The sequence below is a fragment of the Ambystoma mexicanum genome, chromosome 12 (genome assembly GCF_040938575.1).
Source record: "Ambystoma mexicanum isolate Mex_15411 chromosome 12, UKY_AmexF1_1, whole genome shotgun sequence".
Taxonomy (NCBI): domain Eukaryota; kingdom Metazoa; phylum Chordata; class Amphibia; order Caudata; family Ambystomatidae; genus Ambystoma; species Ambystoma mexicanum.
Window position 1 is genome coordinate 369,109,866 of NC_090936.1, and position 18,073 is coordinate 369,127,938.

At 47.8% G+C, this 18,073-nt stretch overlaps 1 protein-coding gene across 1 annotated transcript in view; it reads right to left on the reverse strand.

The window, feature by feature from the left end:
* Positions 1 to 788: 788 nt before the first annotated feature.
* The window catches only part of LOC138513547 (poly(U)-specific endoribonuclease-like), a 524,415-nt gene continuing 507,130 nt past the window's right edge, over positions 789 to 18,073 (reverse strand). The window contains exon 7 of the mRNA XM_069628493.1: positions 789 to 1,542. Within this exon, the coding sequence (XP_069484594.1) occupies positions 1,279 to 1,542 (264 nt within the window). The 3' untranslated portion in view covers positions 789 to 1,278. The remainder of the gene's footprint in view (positions 1,543 to 18,073) is intronic.

The window sequence follows — 18,073 nt, forward strand, 5'->3', positions numbered from 1 at the left end:
GTGGGAGGACACAATCCATTCAAAAGTTTAATTTACTTTGACCCACTGGAGCATTTCTTGCCAATTATATTTTTATTGCAGTCAGGCGATCATTGCACATCAAATGCCACATTGCAAATGCAAAAATAGTTAAGAAATAGAAAAACATAATAAACTGAGTTTACTGCTCCTACATTACAGGAACTTGTATTATTCTAAAAAGCGGACTACAAGAGAAGGATACTGTAATAAGCAGTACTTAGAAATTTGCACCGGGGAAAGGGTGTTGGGCCAATCAGGTGGCCGGAACAACAGGCGAGAATACACATTCTCCATCTGCTGTTTACAGACAACCGAGGCCCTTCCCGGATGATGCCATCTTTTTTTTCCAAATGTGGGGAGGCAACAGGGAGCCTCTCTCTGTTGCCTCCCTAAACCCCCATGCCCTAAAACAAACCAAAACCCTGCCCCTCATCACCCCCACTTACCTGCTGGACTGCAGCTTTGTGCTCCGGTCCCGGTACTTCTCCCGCTCCGTCCGCCACAATAGAAGTGGAAAAGGGATTTAGTCCCTTTTCCCTATGGCGGCACCTATCTTTGTCATTCTCCCGAGGCAAAAAAAGAAACCATTCGCACCCCGGATAAACTCTGTGGGGTCTGAATGGCTTTCACCCCCGCTGTGGGGTGTGGACATGACCTTTAGTGGTCCACAGCCCACCCCTTGGATATTTTATTTTTTATTAACTTAGCAGAGCCATCCAGTGAATGATGTCACAGTTGGTCAAAATAACTAAAGCAGACACATCAAATATAAGAGCATGTTTTATTTTCTTTAGCCATTCAGAAAGTATGAAATGCAGAATCTAACCAACAAAGGGACCATCTGGAATCCTTATTATTGCAGATTGTTGATGATTCAGTTATTGATGTAGAGGTGTGGAATTGTATCTTGACTAGATTACATCTTATCTGTAAAGTTGCAAACACGGCTAAGAATGTAACCTAAAGATTCTAAATGCCTTCACTGCTGATTGCGCTTAGCACTGCAAAAAATGCATGGAGCAATAAAGGGGCTAATCTAGCTACATAATTAGAATATGGATAAAACCAATTGCCATTAAGGCAGTTGAGTACAGCTTTCATTTGTCAATTAATGATAAGAAGAGGTAGTAAAAAACCTTCAAGCTCAAAGAACACATCTAGACATGCAAGGCCTTACATTTCCGTGCTGTATGCTACATTTTCTGCTTATGAAGTAGGATAAAACTGATTAGCCAAAATAAAGAGGACATTTTGACTTCAATACAGATCTTCGTTGTTGCTGCTCAGAAGAATTGGATATGCAGTGCCAATAAATCGTCCCTGGCGATACACAATTATCTGTAACTCATATTCCTCTATCCTCACCACCTCTTTTGTAACCTTGTCCTGAGAGAGTAGAAATATTATTGTGAAAATAGCAAATTCAAACTCTGGGCTAACCCCTATGAAGCTGCTTCCTACGGGCTTTACCATCTCCTTCCAGCTGAACTGTAAGTTCAAAACTTGGTCATCTTCATCAGGCTGTAAAAGAAATAGACAAATATTTGTATACCCTAAGAAGACAAGTAAGAATTCAGATAAGAACAGAAGAATTTTTTTTTAATCAAAAAAGAAACAATCAAATCAGTACAAAATACAGTAATCATAAAGACGATATAAAACCTAAAAAATGATAAAGAGTCCCTTATCACAACTCATTGCTGATTGGTTTAGCCCTTAACCACCAAGCTTTTACGCAAAATCTTGAAACCGCAAAGGCAAGTTCATCTTGGTTCATCACCATAGATCTAACAAATGTGTCTTGGAGCGAACATGCCTGATTTTGGGAAATAATTGGAAATAAAGGAAGGGAAAAATGGACAATGCTTATTAGGGACTTGTGGCCGACTATATTTAGGCACAGCTTTGGGAAATACATTGTGTACATTTTTCATACAGCACTCTATTAAGAACTGGGTATATAAGTATTGTCCCAGCTTTGGGTTAGTTCTGAATAGAACGTATCCCGGCAACCTAAATTGATGCGTGGTTGCCAACACCTGCGTAACAAGATACAAAGTATGGAGTTTGTTCTATACTTGGACTATCTCAGTTGTGATTTTTGTATCTCTATGTAGGAGGTAAGTAAGGCCTATGTTGTGTTTGCCTTTTGAATCTTGTAAGTCTGCTTAGAGTCACATGCTTTGCATAGATTAGCAAGCACTACCTGGTGGCAGCAGGAGAAACAAAAGGAATATTTTTGAATAAATGTTTTAAAATAGATTCACCCACCCGAGGCTCTGTTCTTGCTTGTGCTACACAATATTGCGTGTAAGTGTGAATAGACTGCACGTTGCTGCCTTGCAAATGGATTCTAGTGGTACGTTAGTGATAAAAGCTAGTGATTCTCCCGTACTAGGTATACACTGTGCTTTAGGGGTAAAATGAAGAGTTTTGTTTGCCAGAGTGTAACAAAGCTGTATACACCCAACAATGCATCTTGCAATCATTGCTCTTGTTACAGGATCTTCTTCCCATCCTATGAAATGAAACAAAGAATTGGTGCGTTTTCGTTACTTCTTTGGTTCTATTTAGGTAGTACATGACCACTCGACAGACATCAAGTGTGTGTGTTTAAAGCTCTTTTCCCCTTGTTATGTGGGCTCTGGAAGAAAGTTGGTAATGTATTTAGAGAACATCCAGGCGATGAGTGTGCCACCAGTGGGTATATGTATTTGACTACAAGCTATAGCTCACTCCACCTTATCAAGAAACAGTATGTCCAATACCAGACCTCATTCTGTAAAATGACAAACGAGTATTCTCCAGCCCAATTGGTTGAGGGGGCAACTGAATAGTCCACCCAACCCAAGATTGTTGAGGTGGGGTTCACGAGGGGGCATCAGCAAGAAGAACAAGTTATTTACCCGTGGTAACGTTCTTTTGACTGGATGTTACTCCCACATATTCCTCATCTTATGGTATCTCCATATCAAGCTTTAGCTGCTTCGGAAAGAATTTCCAGGAGGGGCACTGCGCGTTGATGCCAGTCGACTCGATGTCCCTTGAGGGCCTCTGTCTCTGTGTCGACGTCATCGATGGTATAAAGCGCAAGAAGCAACAGTTGGCTTCAGTTCTGATTTTTTTCCGTGAGTTGGTTTAACCAGGTTACTCACCGTAGTGACCACCTTACTCCTAGTCCATAGTCCCCTTTCCTCCATACTTATGGGACATCTCTCTGTCCTGTGGGACGGGACCGGAGCACTTTTGTAAAAAAGCATCCAAAATGTTTCCAAACATTTTGTCCTTCCTCTCTTTCCTGCGTGGGGCCCGGCACGTGGCCGTAACCCCGCCCACCTTGGCTCCGCCCCACGCATCGCCCATCAGTCCTTTTCTATCGCCAGTTCAGAGACCTATTAGCAATAACAGAGGAACCTTATTAGAGGGGACGGCGGGCGGGCGTATGGAGGAAAGGGGACTATGGACTAGGAGTAAGGTGGTCACTACGGTGAGTAACCTTGTTATACTCCTACGTCCCGTCCCCTTTCCTCCATACTTATGGGAGATTCCCAAGCACTCCTAACAGGAACTACTGGTGGATGGAAATACCCCTTACTGAAAAAGGTTCTTCAGCACAGCCTGACCAAACTGAGCATCAGCTCTTGAGCTCATGTCAAGACAATAATGCTTACAAAAAGCAGATGGGGAGGCTCAAGTAGCTGCCCTAGCGATGGACTCCGAGGGGATATATTTCTGAAAAGCAACCACAGCTGCCTTGCCCCGCACCAGGTGTGCGTGAATACCCTTAGGAGGTTTCAGCCCTTGGACGGTGAAAGACTCTTTGATGCAGGCGGCGATCCACAGAGAAATAGTCGCCTTAGACGCCTGCTTACCCTGAGGGTTGCCGAAGGTCACAAAAAGTTGAGAAGAACTCCTAAGCTCGGAAGTCCTGTCGAGGTAGAACTTAAGAGCCCTTCTGACGGCAAGACACTGCAGAACCCTTTCAGCCTCCGAGGTAGGGTTCGGAAAAAAGACCGGTAGGGAGATCGACTGATTCATATGGAATTCAGTTACCACCTTTGGTAGAAAGGCCGGGTTTGTCCGTAGGACTGCCTTGTCCTTGTGAAAAACCAAGAAAGGATGCTCCACTGACATGGCCTGGAGCTCACTCACTTCCTCGCTGACGTAACGGCGACCAGAAAGAACACTTTCCAGGATAGGTACTTGAGGTCCACCGTGGCCATTGGTTCAAAGGTTTTATGGCACAGCGCCGTCAGGACTACATTTAGGTCCCACGGCGGGTGCGGACTATGAACCAGAGGGTAGAGACGTGTCAAGCCAGCAACATGCCTCTTAACCACTGGATTACTCAGAGAATAAGAGCATTGGTCTGTAGAAAGATAAGCAGAAACCGCTGAAAGGTAAGTTCTGCATGACAGAACGTGAACATCCGACTCTGCTAGGGAGGACACGAAGGACAGCACCGTGTCAATCGTAGCCACCCTTGGATCCAACTGCTTTTCCAAACACCAATGACAGAACCTGAGCCATTTACTCCTGTATTGGGATCTGGTCGAGGGTTTCCTGGCTGCCTGGATAATCCGCATGTTATACGTAGACAAGTTAAGATGCTCTAAAGACTTGAACTCAGGCACCATGCCGCCAAGCTGAGCGATTGTGGGGAGGGGTGCCACATCTGCTGTTTCCCTTGATGAAGAAGATCGGGGGTCACTGGTAACCTGATCGGCGGATACACCGATAGGTGTTGAAGTTCTGAGAACCAAAACCTGGCCGGCCACCACGGGGCTATGAGTAGAAGGGAACAGTTCACCGAGTTCTTCAGTTTCCAAATCGCCCGATGGACTAGAGGCAGAGGCGGGAAGGCGTAAACTCTCATGTTGTGCCATGGAATCTCGAGAGCATCCCTCAGAGACGAGGCTCCCAGCCCCCCTCTGGAGGCATACTGAGGAAGCTTCTTGTTTACCGCCGTAGCGAAGAGGTCCACCTCCAGAGTGCCCCAACGCAAGAAAATCAATGAGAGGACCTACGCCTTCAACTCCCACTCGTAGCTGACCACTGTCCGCCGGCTGAGGGCATCCGCTGTGACATTCAGCTGGCCCGGGATGTGCACTGCAAGCAGCCAGACACCATGAAGCACGGCCACTCCCATATCTGGATGGACAGGTCCACGAGAGGGGGAGACTTCGTTCCCCCTTGCTTGTTGATGTAATACATTGCCACCACATTGTCCGTGCGTATGCGGACCACCCTGTTGGCAATGAGCGGTCTGAATGGCCTGAGCGCTAGGAAGATCGCCAGAAGCTCCAAATGATTTATGTGCAGGAGCTTGTCCTGAGGGGACCAGAGGTCCGAAACCTGAAGAAAATCTGACGTCGCACCCCACCCCAGAAGGGAGGAGTCCGGCGTGATCATCACCGTGGGGGCTGGGTCCTGAAACCCCGCACCCACCGACAGGTTGCTGAGAGATGACCACCAATTCAGGTACACTCTCATGGAATCTGGAATCATTATCAGCTTGGAATCCGGGTCCACAGCCTGACGCCAGGAACTCTGAAGAGCCACCTGGGTCTGTCTCATCTTGAGACGAGCAAGAGGAAGAGCCAGCACGCACAAGGCCATGAGGCCCAGAAGCCTCTGGAACCACCAGGCCGACATGCTCTCCGACTGCGCAAACATCTGACACGTGGCTAACAGATCCGCCATTCTGTCCTCGGTCAGGTACACTCTGCAGTCGATCGTGTTCCAGCGAAAACCCAGGAAAATCAGGTCCTGCGAGACCGTCATGGAAGATTTCCGCCAGTTCACTAACAGCCCAAGATGGAACAGGAGCTGAAGGAGAGACTTGAGATTGCCCACTGCTGCCAGCGGACAAGGGCTGCGTAAGAGCCAGTTGTCCAAATATGGATACACATGGATACCCTGGAGACGAAGATAGGCCGCAATCACCGACATTATCTACATGAAGACACGCGGTGCCGAGCTGAGGCCAAAAGGAAGCACTCGAAACTGGAAGTGCTCCTCTGCCAAAGAGAAGCAGAGATATCTCCTGTGTGGGTTCCAAATCAGGATATGCATGTATGCATCCTGAAGATCCACAACGCTGAGCCAATCGCCCATCTGCAAGGAGGAGTGTATCTGGCTGGGCGTGATCATCTTGAATTTCTCTTGGGGTAGGAAAAGATTGAACTGGGAAATGTCTAGGATGGTGCACAGGCTAGCCTGGTTGGGTTTGGGCACCGTAAACAGCCGGGAGTAGAAGCCCTCCCCTCGCTCCCCAAGGGGAACGGGTTCCACAGCTCTGAGGTCCAGAAGTTTCTGAACCTCGGCTTTGAGGGAGGGCGAGCCCGACAGCTGAAAAGGAGGGTTGAGGGGTGGGGTAGGGAGTAGAGGTAAGCGGAAGCCCGTTCGAGCGACTGACAAGACCCATCTGTCTTCTGTGATGGCCTGCCACGCCTCCCAATGAGACGCAATGCGTCCTCCCACCGGGGTCTCGTGCGAGCGCAGAAAACCCTCATTTAGTAGGTTTATCGGTGGCGGTGCCACCTGAACCTGAGGAGGCGGCTGAGGAGCGGGAGAAAAACTGCGTCCGTTGTTGCCTACAGCGGTTATTCCCTGCAGGGGAATCTCCTCTGCGAGACTTGCGGTCGATAAAGCCTCTAAAGCCAGAGGAAGGTCGACTTTGCGACAATGGTCTCTGGGTTTTGAAAGGAGCCTTAACCAGGACAGACAAGGACTTAGCTGTCTGAGTGCTATCCTTCGTCTTGGTGAGCTCTACTTCAGTTGTAGCATGAAAGAGCTCCTTCCCATTGAACGGAAGGTCCAACACCTTGTCCTGCACTTCTTTTGAAAATTTAGTTGCATGCAGCCACGCCTGCCGTGAGGTATCAACCCCTAGCAGGCCCCGAGCCGTGGTGTCTATGTGATGAGCCGCAGCCTCCAGGAGATCCTGGGCCAAGACCCTGGCGTCGGAAAGGCCTCCTTTAAAGTCTTCCAGCTTCTCGACCGGGATAAACTTCTCAAACTCCGACAGACCTTTCCACATCCACATGTTAGCTCCCGCTAATATCAATTCAGCGTTGGCCTGCCTGAGCTGCAAGGCCGAGTTAGCAAAGATTTTCCACCCGAGGGAGTCGAGGAGCTTGTCCTCCTTTCCCAGAACCTGAGCAGCCGTCGTGGAGGAGGATGCTGCAGGCCTGGACTGCAAAGTGGCCGCAGCCACCACTGTGGAGGAGGGGGGCGGACAAGACGACAGGGCCACCTCTTCCGAAGAATGCAGCCTGTATCTCGCGCAATTTTCTTATTGACAAAAAGTCCAGAGTGTGGCTTTTCCCAGACTCTGCGGACCTCGGCCAGAACGTCCTTCTGCAAGAACAGGCCGTTACGCTCCAAGGGAGACAGGGTGAAAGCCCCAGAAAGCACGCCCTCCCGCAGAGCGGGTGCCTCAGGCACTGGAACATCTAAGAAGTTCATCATGTCCAGTACCCGGTCATGAAAAGCTCTGATAGAGCGGGGGAGGTCCTCGCTGTCCTGATCGCCTTGTGCATCATCCGACAGATCAGGATCCTGCTGAACCGTGTCGGCCGCTGCCTTGTCCTGCGGAAGAGGCATCCGAGCGTTCCAGTCACAAACTGGCCGATAGGGATGCGCACAACGGACTCTAGGTTCACCCAAGGGGCCAAGCCCTACACCTGAGGCCGATGGCGTAGTTGTAGGGGTAGCACCCAAAATGGCCACCGCGTTCGTGGTGGGAACGGACGCCATTTTGTCATCATCTGAGGGGAACTGCGGCACGTGAGGGAGTGAGGCAGGGGTCCCAGTCGATGGATCAGGGGTCTTAACTTAGCCTTAACATAAGGGACCTCGGCAGAGCCGGTACTGTGAGGCCTGGAATGTTTTTGTGACATACCAACCGCCAAATTAGCCTTCGAAGGAAGGACCTCGGCACTGCTGGTAAAAGAAGAACTTCCCTTCTTTGCCCCCTCAACAGGTCTGGTGTCGCCGAAAGAGCGGGAATGGTGAGAAACAGCTTTCACCGACAAGGCCTTGTCAGGCCTCTCAGAACTGTTGGTAGCTTTAGCCTCTGAACGAGGGACCTCAGACCTAGGTCCGGTAACAGCCTTATCTGTGCGGGCCTCGAACATCCATTCGGTAACAGCAAGCCCACCCAAGGCCTCGGGGCGCACCACGGTCTTATTTTTGAGGGAAGCCAACAGAGATGAATCAGAGCGAGCTCCGGTAACCCACGACTCAGTAAAACTGGGTCTACAACAGCCCCCACAGGAGGGGCCTCGGAGCGTGCTCCGGTATCCACAGGCCCCTTACGGAGACCCTCAGAGAAAACTCTGGTATTGTTATTAGGCCCAACGGGCACCTCAGGGTGAACCCCGGTAGCAGAGCGATCAACGCTCCTCCCAGCCCGAGAGGAACCCGGAAAGGTATCCCTCGGCCGGGGTGCTCTGAAAAGTAAAGAACTTGCCGGGCGTACCGGGCGTTTCTTCTTCTCGTCGATGAACGCCTGAAAATGTGAAGGAGGAGTTCGTCGGAACACCTCCTCCCACCGCTCCAAACGACGTTGAAGTGCCTGGACCGAAAGGGAGTCGCAGTAAAAACAGGAGTCCCAACGGTGATCCGGACCCAAGCACTCTAAACAAAGAGGATGGGGATCCGCCCTCGCGAAACGACGGTGACACGATGAACAATCTGGAAAGTCTACTTTGAACGACACACAGACTAGCACACGATCGCTAGCGAGAGCCAAAGAGGAAAAAAGGGAAGAAAAACTTCTGAGGATGCAAGTGCGTCCAGTCCCGAACCAGCGGAGAAAAGGACTGATGGGCGATGCGCGGGGCGGAGCCAAGGTGGGCGGGGTTACGGCCGCGTGCCGGGCCCCGCGCAGGAAAGAGAGGAAGGACAACATTTTTGGAAAATTTTTGGATGCTTTTTTACAAAAGTGCTCCGGTCCCGTCCCACAGGACGGAGAGATGTCCCATAAGTATGGAGGAAAGGGGACGGGACGTAGGAGTATATCCTACGCCCGAGAGCTACTCACCCTGAAACAATGTAAACTGCAATAACATGGAAATTCAACTGTGGGGTAGGCTAGGAGGGGAGACGAGGAATACATGGGAGGAACATCCAGTCAAAAGAACGTTACCAAGGGTAATGAACTTGTTCTTCAAATGGATTGTGTCCTCCCACGTATTCCTCATTTTATGACAAACTCCCAGAGCAGTATTTATATTTCTGGAGGAGGGAGTAAGAATTTTATATTTCAAATAAAAATGTGGGTGTTCCTATTGGGTTGTGTGTACAAAGTGTAACACTGCCTTTTAAAAAACACCTTCCTGGCCTGTGGAAGAGTCCAGACTATAGTGCTTGGTGAATGTGTGGACTGAGGATCGCGTTGCTGCCGCACAAATATCCTTAATTGGGTCTCCCCTCTATAAGGCAGAGGAAGTGGACATGCCCCTGATCAAATGTGCTCTGAGCCCCTCTGGGGGATCTTTTCCAGCTAACCTGTAGCATTCAGAGATTGCAAGGATGATTTACCTAGCTAAGGTTTGTTTTGATACCTCCATACCTAACATATGGCCCGTATATCCAATAAAACTTTTATCATCTTGTCTCAATTTAGACATCCTGGAAATATAGAAACTAAGTGCATGTTTTGGATCAAGCCTGTGTAGCCTCTCCTCTTCCTTTCCAGGATGAGTTGGGTGAAATAAAGAAGGTCAAATTATCTTTGAGTTAGGTGACACTCAGATACATTTTTGGGTAAAAATGTGGGTTTGACCTTAAGGGCTGCACTATCCTTAAAAGGAGACTGTGTAAGGAGGCTTGCAGGGCAAGGCTTGAGGTTCACTCACGTTCACTCATCCTACGGGCTGATGTAAGGGCCACTAAAAGAATGGTATTTAAAGTCAACAACCTTAAAGGACAGGAGTGGATAGGCTCGAATGGCGCACACATTAGGAATATTTAAGAACTAGGTTGAGATCCCAAACCGGGACTTGAAAAGGGAAACAAGGAAAGACATTTGTCAATCCTTTTAAGAACTGTATAACCAGTGGGATCTTGAAGAAAGATGCCTCTACAGGAGGAGCGCTTAAAAATAGATAGCGCTGTCAGATACTCTTTATTTGTGGCAACCTGGAGCCCCAGATTAGCCAGATGTAACAAGAACGATAACACCATAGGTATGCTGCAAGTAAAAGGGTCCACATTATTTTCCCTGCACCAGCTGCAGAGCTTGTTCTAACGGCAGCGGTACACAGATTTTGTTGCTGGCCTTCTGGCCGAAAGCATAATCTCCATTACGTCGTCCAGGAGGTCCCAATCCTTATATCTCAACCTCTCAGAACCCATGCGTGAATGTTGAGAGTCTTGACTGCTGGATGGAGAACATGACCCTCCTCTCGCGAGAGAAGGTCCTCTCTTTGTGGAAGACATATTGGAAGGCATATGGACATGTCCAGAGGATCCGTGTACCACGTCCTCCTGGCCCAATCCGGTGCAATTAGGATTATGGGTTTCACATTTCTCAACCTCCTGATGACTTGAGGAATGATGGGCTCTAAAGGAAGCATGTACAGGAGTGGATACTCCCAGTCCACTACGAAGGCGTCCCCTAGACCACCTCTTGGGGGAAATTCCCTGGAGAGTAAAGATCGCACTTCTGGTTGACACTGGTCAGATCAACTTGAGGGGTTCCCTAAAGGGTGAAGAACTCTTGAAGGTCTTCCTAAGCTAGTTCCCACTCTGTGGGTCTGTGACTGTGCTCTGCCTGCCATATTCTCCTCTCCGGCTCGGTGAACTACTGATAGAGATGACTTCTTGAATTGCCCAGTACCAGAGCTGCATTGCTTCTCTGCACAGTGGTAGTGGCCCTACGCCTCCTCTGTTGAGGTAGTACATGACGACTGTGTTGTCCGTCATTATTAGGACATTCCTTCCCCGTACAGAGGGCCAAAAGGCCTTCAGCACTAGTCCGATCACCCTCAGCTCCAAAGGATGATGTGTAGTCTGGGACTCCGATGAAGACCAACGACCGCTGATTTTCAGATCGTTGGTGTGGGCTCACCACCCAGTGAGTGAGGCGTCCGTCACTACAATTATCTACGGCATATGGTTGCCAAAAAGGTTCTCCCTTCAAAATGTTTTCTTGGAAGGTCCACCACAGAAGATCTTGTGCTACTCTGCTTGGAACCTGAAGGAGGTCTGACATTTTGCTGAGAATTGTGACCATTGAGTCCTGAGAGCCCATTGGAGGGATCACATTCTCAGACGAGCCTCTGGCACCAGGAAACTGCAGGATGACCTGAGGCCGAGCAACCTCAGAAAGTCAAAGGCCGGAAGTCTTTGGGCATGTTGGAATTTGCTGACCATCTGCAGAATGTCTTGAGCCCCGGTGGCGAGGCTTTCCCCAAGGATGCGTCGAACAAAGCTCCAATGAATTGGAGCCTTTGAGATGGTATAATGTGAGACTTATTGAAGTTGAGGGAGAAGCCCAATTTGTGGAGGGAGCTGAGATTTTGCAGGGCCTGTTTGGGAGAGCGAGCCCTGGTCAGCTAACCATCCAGCTAGGGGTAGATGTGAACCCCCTCTCCGAGATTTGCTGCCACTAGCGCCAACAACTTGGTGAAAATCCTTGGGGCGGAGGTCAACCCAAAAGGCAGAACTCGAAATTGATAATGGGAACCACCAACGTCGAACCTCAGGTACTTTCTGTGCTTGAGATGGATTGGCACATGAAAGTAAGCATCTTGAAGGTCCAATGATACCATCCAGTCCTGAAGCTGGAGGGCCTGAAGGATCTGAGAAAGTGTGACCATCGTGAACTTGTCCTTCCTAAGGAACTTGTTTAAGTCTCTTAAGTCCAAGATGTCTCAATCCTCTATCCTTCTTGGGGATTAGGAAGTAAGGGGAGTACCAACCCTTGTTCCTCTCCGCTACAGGTACTGGCTCTATAGCACCTTTCTTTAGCAGGGTTAACATTTCCTGCATAAGGAGCGGATCTGGAACTCTGAAAGAGTTGTTCCCCAGTGGATGATCCTGAGGGCTTTTTATAAAGGGAAGGCAGTAACCCTGGGCTACCGTTTCCAGTGTCCATGAATCTGAAGTAACACCCCGCCATTCTTTCAGATGCTGCGAGAGTCTGCCTCCCAACCGGGTCTTGTGGACTAAGGCCTCAGAGAGGTTTTGAGACGGCCAATGCTGTGGCTGATGGAAAAGTAGCTCCTACAGGCAGTCTTAGCACCTCTTCCCCGTCCACCACAGGGGAATCTTTTCTGACCTCTTTGATTCGACAGTTCTCTCCCTCTTCAAACTGAGAAGTAATAGCAAAAGGACCTGCCCCTCCATGCTGCACAAGTGGGGTGAGTAGGGGGCTGTCTGATTGCTGTGCCAAGGGATTTGGCTGCAGCCTTGGAAGTCTGTAGCTTCCCTACGCTCTTGTCAGCCTTGCTGCGAAATAAATGAGTGCCGTCAAAATGCATGTTAAGAAGTATGGACTGTACATCTGATGCAAAACTAGACTTTCTCAACCAGGCAAATCTGCGCATTACAGTGATCGCCACCATTGCTCTGCTGATACTGTCTGCAGAGGCGAGACCAGCTGGGAGGGATTTGCACATCGCATCTTTCCCATCCTTGACAATGTTTAAAAAGCTGTCTCGTTCTTCCCCTTCGGGGATATGTTCAGCCGCCATCGCTATACAATACCATAATGTGAAAGTGAACTTGGCCACTGCACACGTGGCGCTTGCTCATTTAAGGTCCATATTCCCTGCATAGAAAACCTTTCTAGCCCAAGCGTCATAACGATTGTCATCTCTGCCCGGGGGGAGTTGTGCTTGGGTATGCTTGTCCGGATGTAGAAGTGGCAGCTTGAAATACCAACCTTTTTTTTTAGATAGTAGGGATAACTACTTGGCGCACAGTAATTGCTGGTTAGTTTCTTGTTCACAGCTGGAAGTAACTCACGGGTCTCCCAGTTGGCATTAACCGTCTTTTGCAAAGCCACATGGAATGGTAAGAGCAGGGTCCTCCTGCGGTCCCTTGTCTAAAATATCAGTTTGGTCATATTGCTCAAATAGTGGTGCAGGCCTTCTCGATCCCAGATATTCTATCACTATAAACATCAGTTGTCTGAGATCCATCGGCATGGTCCGTGGAGTGATCTGCCGAATTCTATTTCTGGGGTTGTGTCCAATCCACTTGCAGATTGCAGGGTGTCATGTAGGTCCCTTCATCTTGAATCCTCAGAAATTAAGGCCTCTAACATTTTGTGTCCCATACTGCAATCCAAATGGACGAGATTCATCTGAAGATGGCTCATTATCCTCATAAATTGACGAAAGGTATTTGTAAGTGGAGTGTATATTTTCACGACATCCGTCGAGGATTTTGGGATTTGTGTTGACAATGGCATTGAAGACTTCGACGTCTTTGACTCTACGACATCGAAGGCTTCAACGTCAACAGATTTGGCGGTTGTGGCGTCGAAGTTTTCTTATGACTCGACATGGAGTCTTTCGCGCTGATGATCTCGATGGAGTCTTTTCCTTGAGGGAACCTTCGAGGGTTCTTGATGAGTTTTCTCCTGGACACCCAGACCAGAGGGCGCAAAGGTTTTGTCCCTTGCCTGTTTGTCGTGCTTGTCAACACTGGCATGGCTCTTATCTTTCTTCGAGGGGGTTGAGGCCGCTTTCTCGAATACTTCAAGCATCTTTAGCCTGAACTTCTCCCACTCGGCTGGTCAGGCTGATTTGGTCAGGCACGAGACTTGTTCCGGGGAGGAACTCGAGGACGAAGACAGCGACCTGTGCCACCTTTTCTTCAACCGCCATGAAGAAGATGATGAGTGGTGTGAGCCACTGCGTGATCGAGACCTTTTAGCTTTCTTCTAACAAGGAGAGTCATCTCTCGACTCAGCAGAGGGTTGCCTTTTCAACAGGGATGTCATAGGGGATTTATGGGACCTACATGCAGCCAGTTTGCCTTCATGCTCTTTCACGCTGTCATCTATAGGCAAGACCCACACTCTGATGTTACTTGAGGGGATCTCAGGCACCATAGACACGCCTGATGGAGGTCCGTGAGGGACATTTTTGCCCCACAGGCGTGGTACTTCCTGAACCCCGATCTCAGAGTAGATGATGCCGACGACGATGCCATTTCACTAAAACTGCAGTTTTATCAAAGAACCAAAGCGCGCCAATAATCTGAAGCGTTGGCTCTCCCGGAAAAATTTAACCGAAGCAAACTGTCGCTGCATGCGCTATATACCATTGATGATGTCGACAACGAGACAGGGGCCCTCGAGGGACATCGAGGCGACAGGAATCGACATGCAGCGCCCACTGCTGGAAAAAAATTCAAAGCAGCTAAAGATGGATATGGAGATATCATAAGATGAGGAATACGTGGGAGGACACAATCCAGTCTAAGTATATCGTTCTGGGATAGTTAAACAGGTTCTATTAGAGCCTGGCACACCGTCTGCTCCATCAGTGCCCAGAGGAAGTCTGCTTTCTGAGGCAGCAACTGAGGTATTCAAAAGTGGAGGCCGTTGATAACGAGGAGGATCAAGAGTCATTTTCTAAAGACCAAAATGTGCTAAAAAACGGTACCTGTTGAACTATGCCACTATTAAGGTAACTTCATTACTAAGCAGGATACGTTCAGGATGAAGTTGTTAATCAGGACGGTTAACTTTCGCTGACAGGGGGAGTCTTTTTTTAATGTTGATCAGTCCACCTCAGCCGCCTATTGAGAAGGTGGGGAGTGCTTTATTGGAGGCCCCCCTACAGACCTTCTGGGATACTACATCCCCACAGGTTGCTATGGATTGTGAACTAAACGATCCTCTCAGCTGGCAAGTTATAAGGAGAGCATTTTAGCTAAGCTCAATCACTGTGGTAGTATTTTAGAATGTTCCCAGTGGTTTGATCCTGTTGATAAGGGTGTGCGCACTGTCCCTCATCGAATGGACAACTGTTGTCAAACTGTCCAGGAGGAGGATAGCAATGTTGTTACGTTCAGCAATGATAATAAGGCAGGTTCATTTGCCACATTCACCGCGTACGCTAACTTTATTACCTATGGCAGAAGAAACTTCCTGTGGAAATATTCGTCCTCTACAAGTTTCAGTTGGATTTGCAGACGCCATGCATAAGACTACCAAGTCTCCTATACCAAGTGACATTCAAATAAGAAATTCTCAAATGCCTGCTATTATAGACAAGAATTTGAAAAGTGTTATTACGGACAAAAGGAACATACGTATAACAAATGTTAAAAAGCCATTGAAGAATGAGCTAAGAGAGACTCTAAAGAACAACGTTTTGGGCTAGTTACACCAGAGAGCTGGGCATGTTAGATCATAGGACTTGAGAGTTCTTCGAAGGGTACAGATTGAGAACTGGTGTGTCTTTAATAACAGACTGTGTAGTGGTAGGCTGTGGACACAGTAATTTTCCTCACTTTTTGAGTATCTGCAAAAGCCTATCAAATGTCCCTTCCAATTTAAAAATTGTAATGGATTCCGTAGAAGATTTTTTGTTTTGTAGTTCTATGTAGGAGTTAGTGCCAGCGGTTTTATAGTAATTGATTTAGCGTTTAGAATCCTGATTGAATTATCGGTTTACAGTTGTGGTGCTCCTTAGGTTTTGCCATTTGATTTAATGTTAATGGGAAATTTGCTGATATCTTAACATCTGTGTTATGATTTCTTTTTATTTCGATATGGCTTGTATTGTTTGGTGTGTTCATTCTTGTTGTTTTATGTTGTTTATTTTTTATGTTAGCACCAAGATGCCCAAGGGCTAGTTTGGTGCTTTACGTATAATATTAAAATGAACTAAACTCCTTCCATGAAAACCTTGACTACTGGGACCTTCCACCAGGAAAATGTATGTTGTGATGTTCTGTATGCCTCTAATGCTGCATGAACTTTGAGGGAGTTGTATACTAGACTTGAGTCAAGTAGATAAAGCAGATAGGTGACCACGTCCACAGATGAACAATTAATGGGGCGGATTTGTTTCTTGTTGCACTAATTACAAAACTTTTGCATAAATTGAAATATCAAATGTCTGCTATTTGGTTTCCCTGCTTCCCGTTAGATATCAATACATCTTGTAAGTGTCCGAAATCTAAGACCTCCGGAGCCAGGCTGCTAAGTTGGTGGTGTGTGGGTTTGGATGGGTTAGTTGCTGTAGTTGAGTGAACAGATTGCAAGAAACATGTAGTTTGATTGGTGGGCATAGAGACATGTTCAGTACGTGGGAGTACCCTGTTTGTCTTGCCCACATTGAAGCAATGAGTATTAATATTAGGTCTTCTTGGTGTAGTTTGTGGACTATTTAGCAGAGCAGTGATGTCAGATGAAAAGAGTAAGCAAATATCCCTGACCAATTAATCCATCGAAAATTGCACAGGGATCCCTTTTCTGGGTATCTGGATGCAAAATGTTGTCATTTCTTGCAGTTGTGAATGGGTGTAAGAGAGGTTATGAGCATTTATCTGTGCAGTATATTCTGTGTGTAGCGTAGTATCTGGGTTACTAACATTTAGTATTGGGGACAACAACAGGGTGACAATGGTTACAAACACTTAGTACAGGGGTGAACTGAGTGGGCTAGATTTGTTAGGCCACAGCTTCTGAGTGTCCTAATATTGTAGCAGGCGCATCAACACCACTGACAGATCATAGCCAGTTCTTGAAAATAATGCAAAATTGAAAGCTGAACAGCAGTACATTGCAAGGCTGAGTGCAGTGTAACAATACGATGGGTCTCGAGTATAAATGTCCCTTGTGCAGAGTAGGAAGAGAGGAAGGAAGGATGCAAGAATATTGGGAGGTTGCGTTATGCAGAATACTGTCCAAAAGGTCATTTAAGCCAGGGGCTGGAAAAATACACAAGCAGAGTCAGAGGGGACAGGATGAATGCTGGAAGATTCTGGCACGTGGTGTGACGGATCTACGTGATTACTACACAGCGTGAAATTGCAAATCTGAAAATATTGAATTCCAAAACCGAGCTGCGCAATGATCACATCGATCACTTTCCCAGCATCCCGCATCCCCTCACCCTTGCCTCCCCCCAACTTACCTTTTCGGCGGCATACACAGAAATGTGCAGCCGACTCTCCTCTATCCTTGCAGTGCCAGTTCTGTCCCACTAACGTGGGTCGGAGCTGGCGCTGAGGTGTCCCCTTTTCTGTTTTTTTCTTTATTGTCCTCTGCTTCCAGTGTCATAAAGCGGGGGACACCTCTGCAACCCTGAAAGCCAAAAATGCCCATAATGCTGAGCAAGGAGAGCGGGGGATAGTGTAAGCGCACTCTCCATTTTTTTCTTTATTTCACGCAATATCAATCTGACAGATTACGCCATGGAAGAGGCTGGAAAATGATAAAGAAAATGTACACAGACATAGGATAAATGGCGGTTCTCACTGAGAGGTTGAAAAGAGGGAGGAAGGAGGGGTCTTCTAACTTCCTGAGGGAGAGCGATGTTGCTTCTGGCGGGCTGGAGAGAGGGGTCTGTCCTGCGTAGCTGTCTCTGGAGGTTTCACAGCTGGCCTGGAGATTGATGTAGCTGCAGAAAGAGTTTGTTGAAGGCCGTATTCCAAATCGGTGGCAGTGTCCTAGCAGAAAAAGTCCAAAACATACTTAGCTGCAAAAAGGGCTAGGCAATCATTCCAAAAAACCAGAGAGCCCAGTGCAAGTATGAATAGGTCAATAATCAATTAGGACTGCTGGGTATTGTAATTGGCAAAGTGTCTGAGTGGGCACGGAAAGCAGAACTTTTTTAATCCTTCTGGTACCAAAGGATGAACAAAGTAGCCAGAATCCAAAGTATTATTTTGGTGTTGCTTCTTTCACGCAGGGAAGGGGGGGGGTCGCAATCTCATAATCTTACTACTAATCCAATGTTAGGAAAGGGTAGGGAAGTAACTGAGAGCAGAAACTGTATTCATAATGCATTGTGCCTGCAGCCTGGCCCCTTGTGAGTGGGCACAGACTTCCTTTTCTGCCCAATCAGGGTCA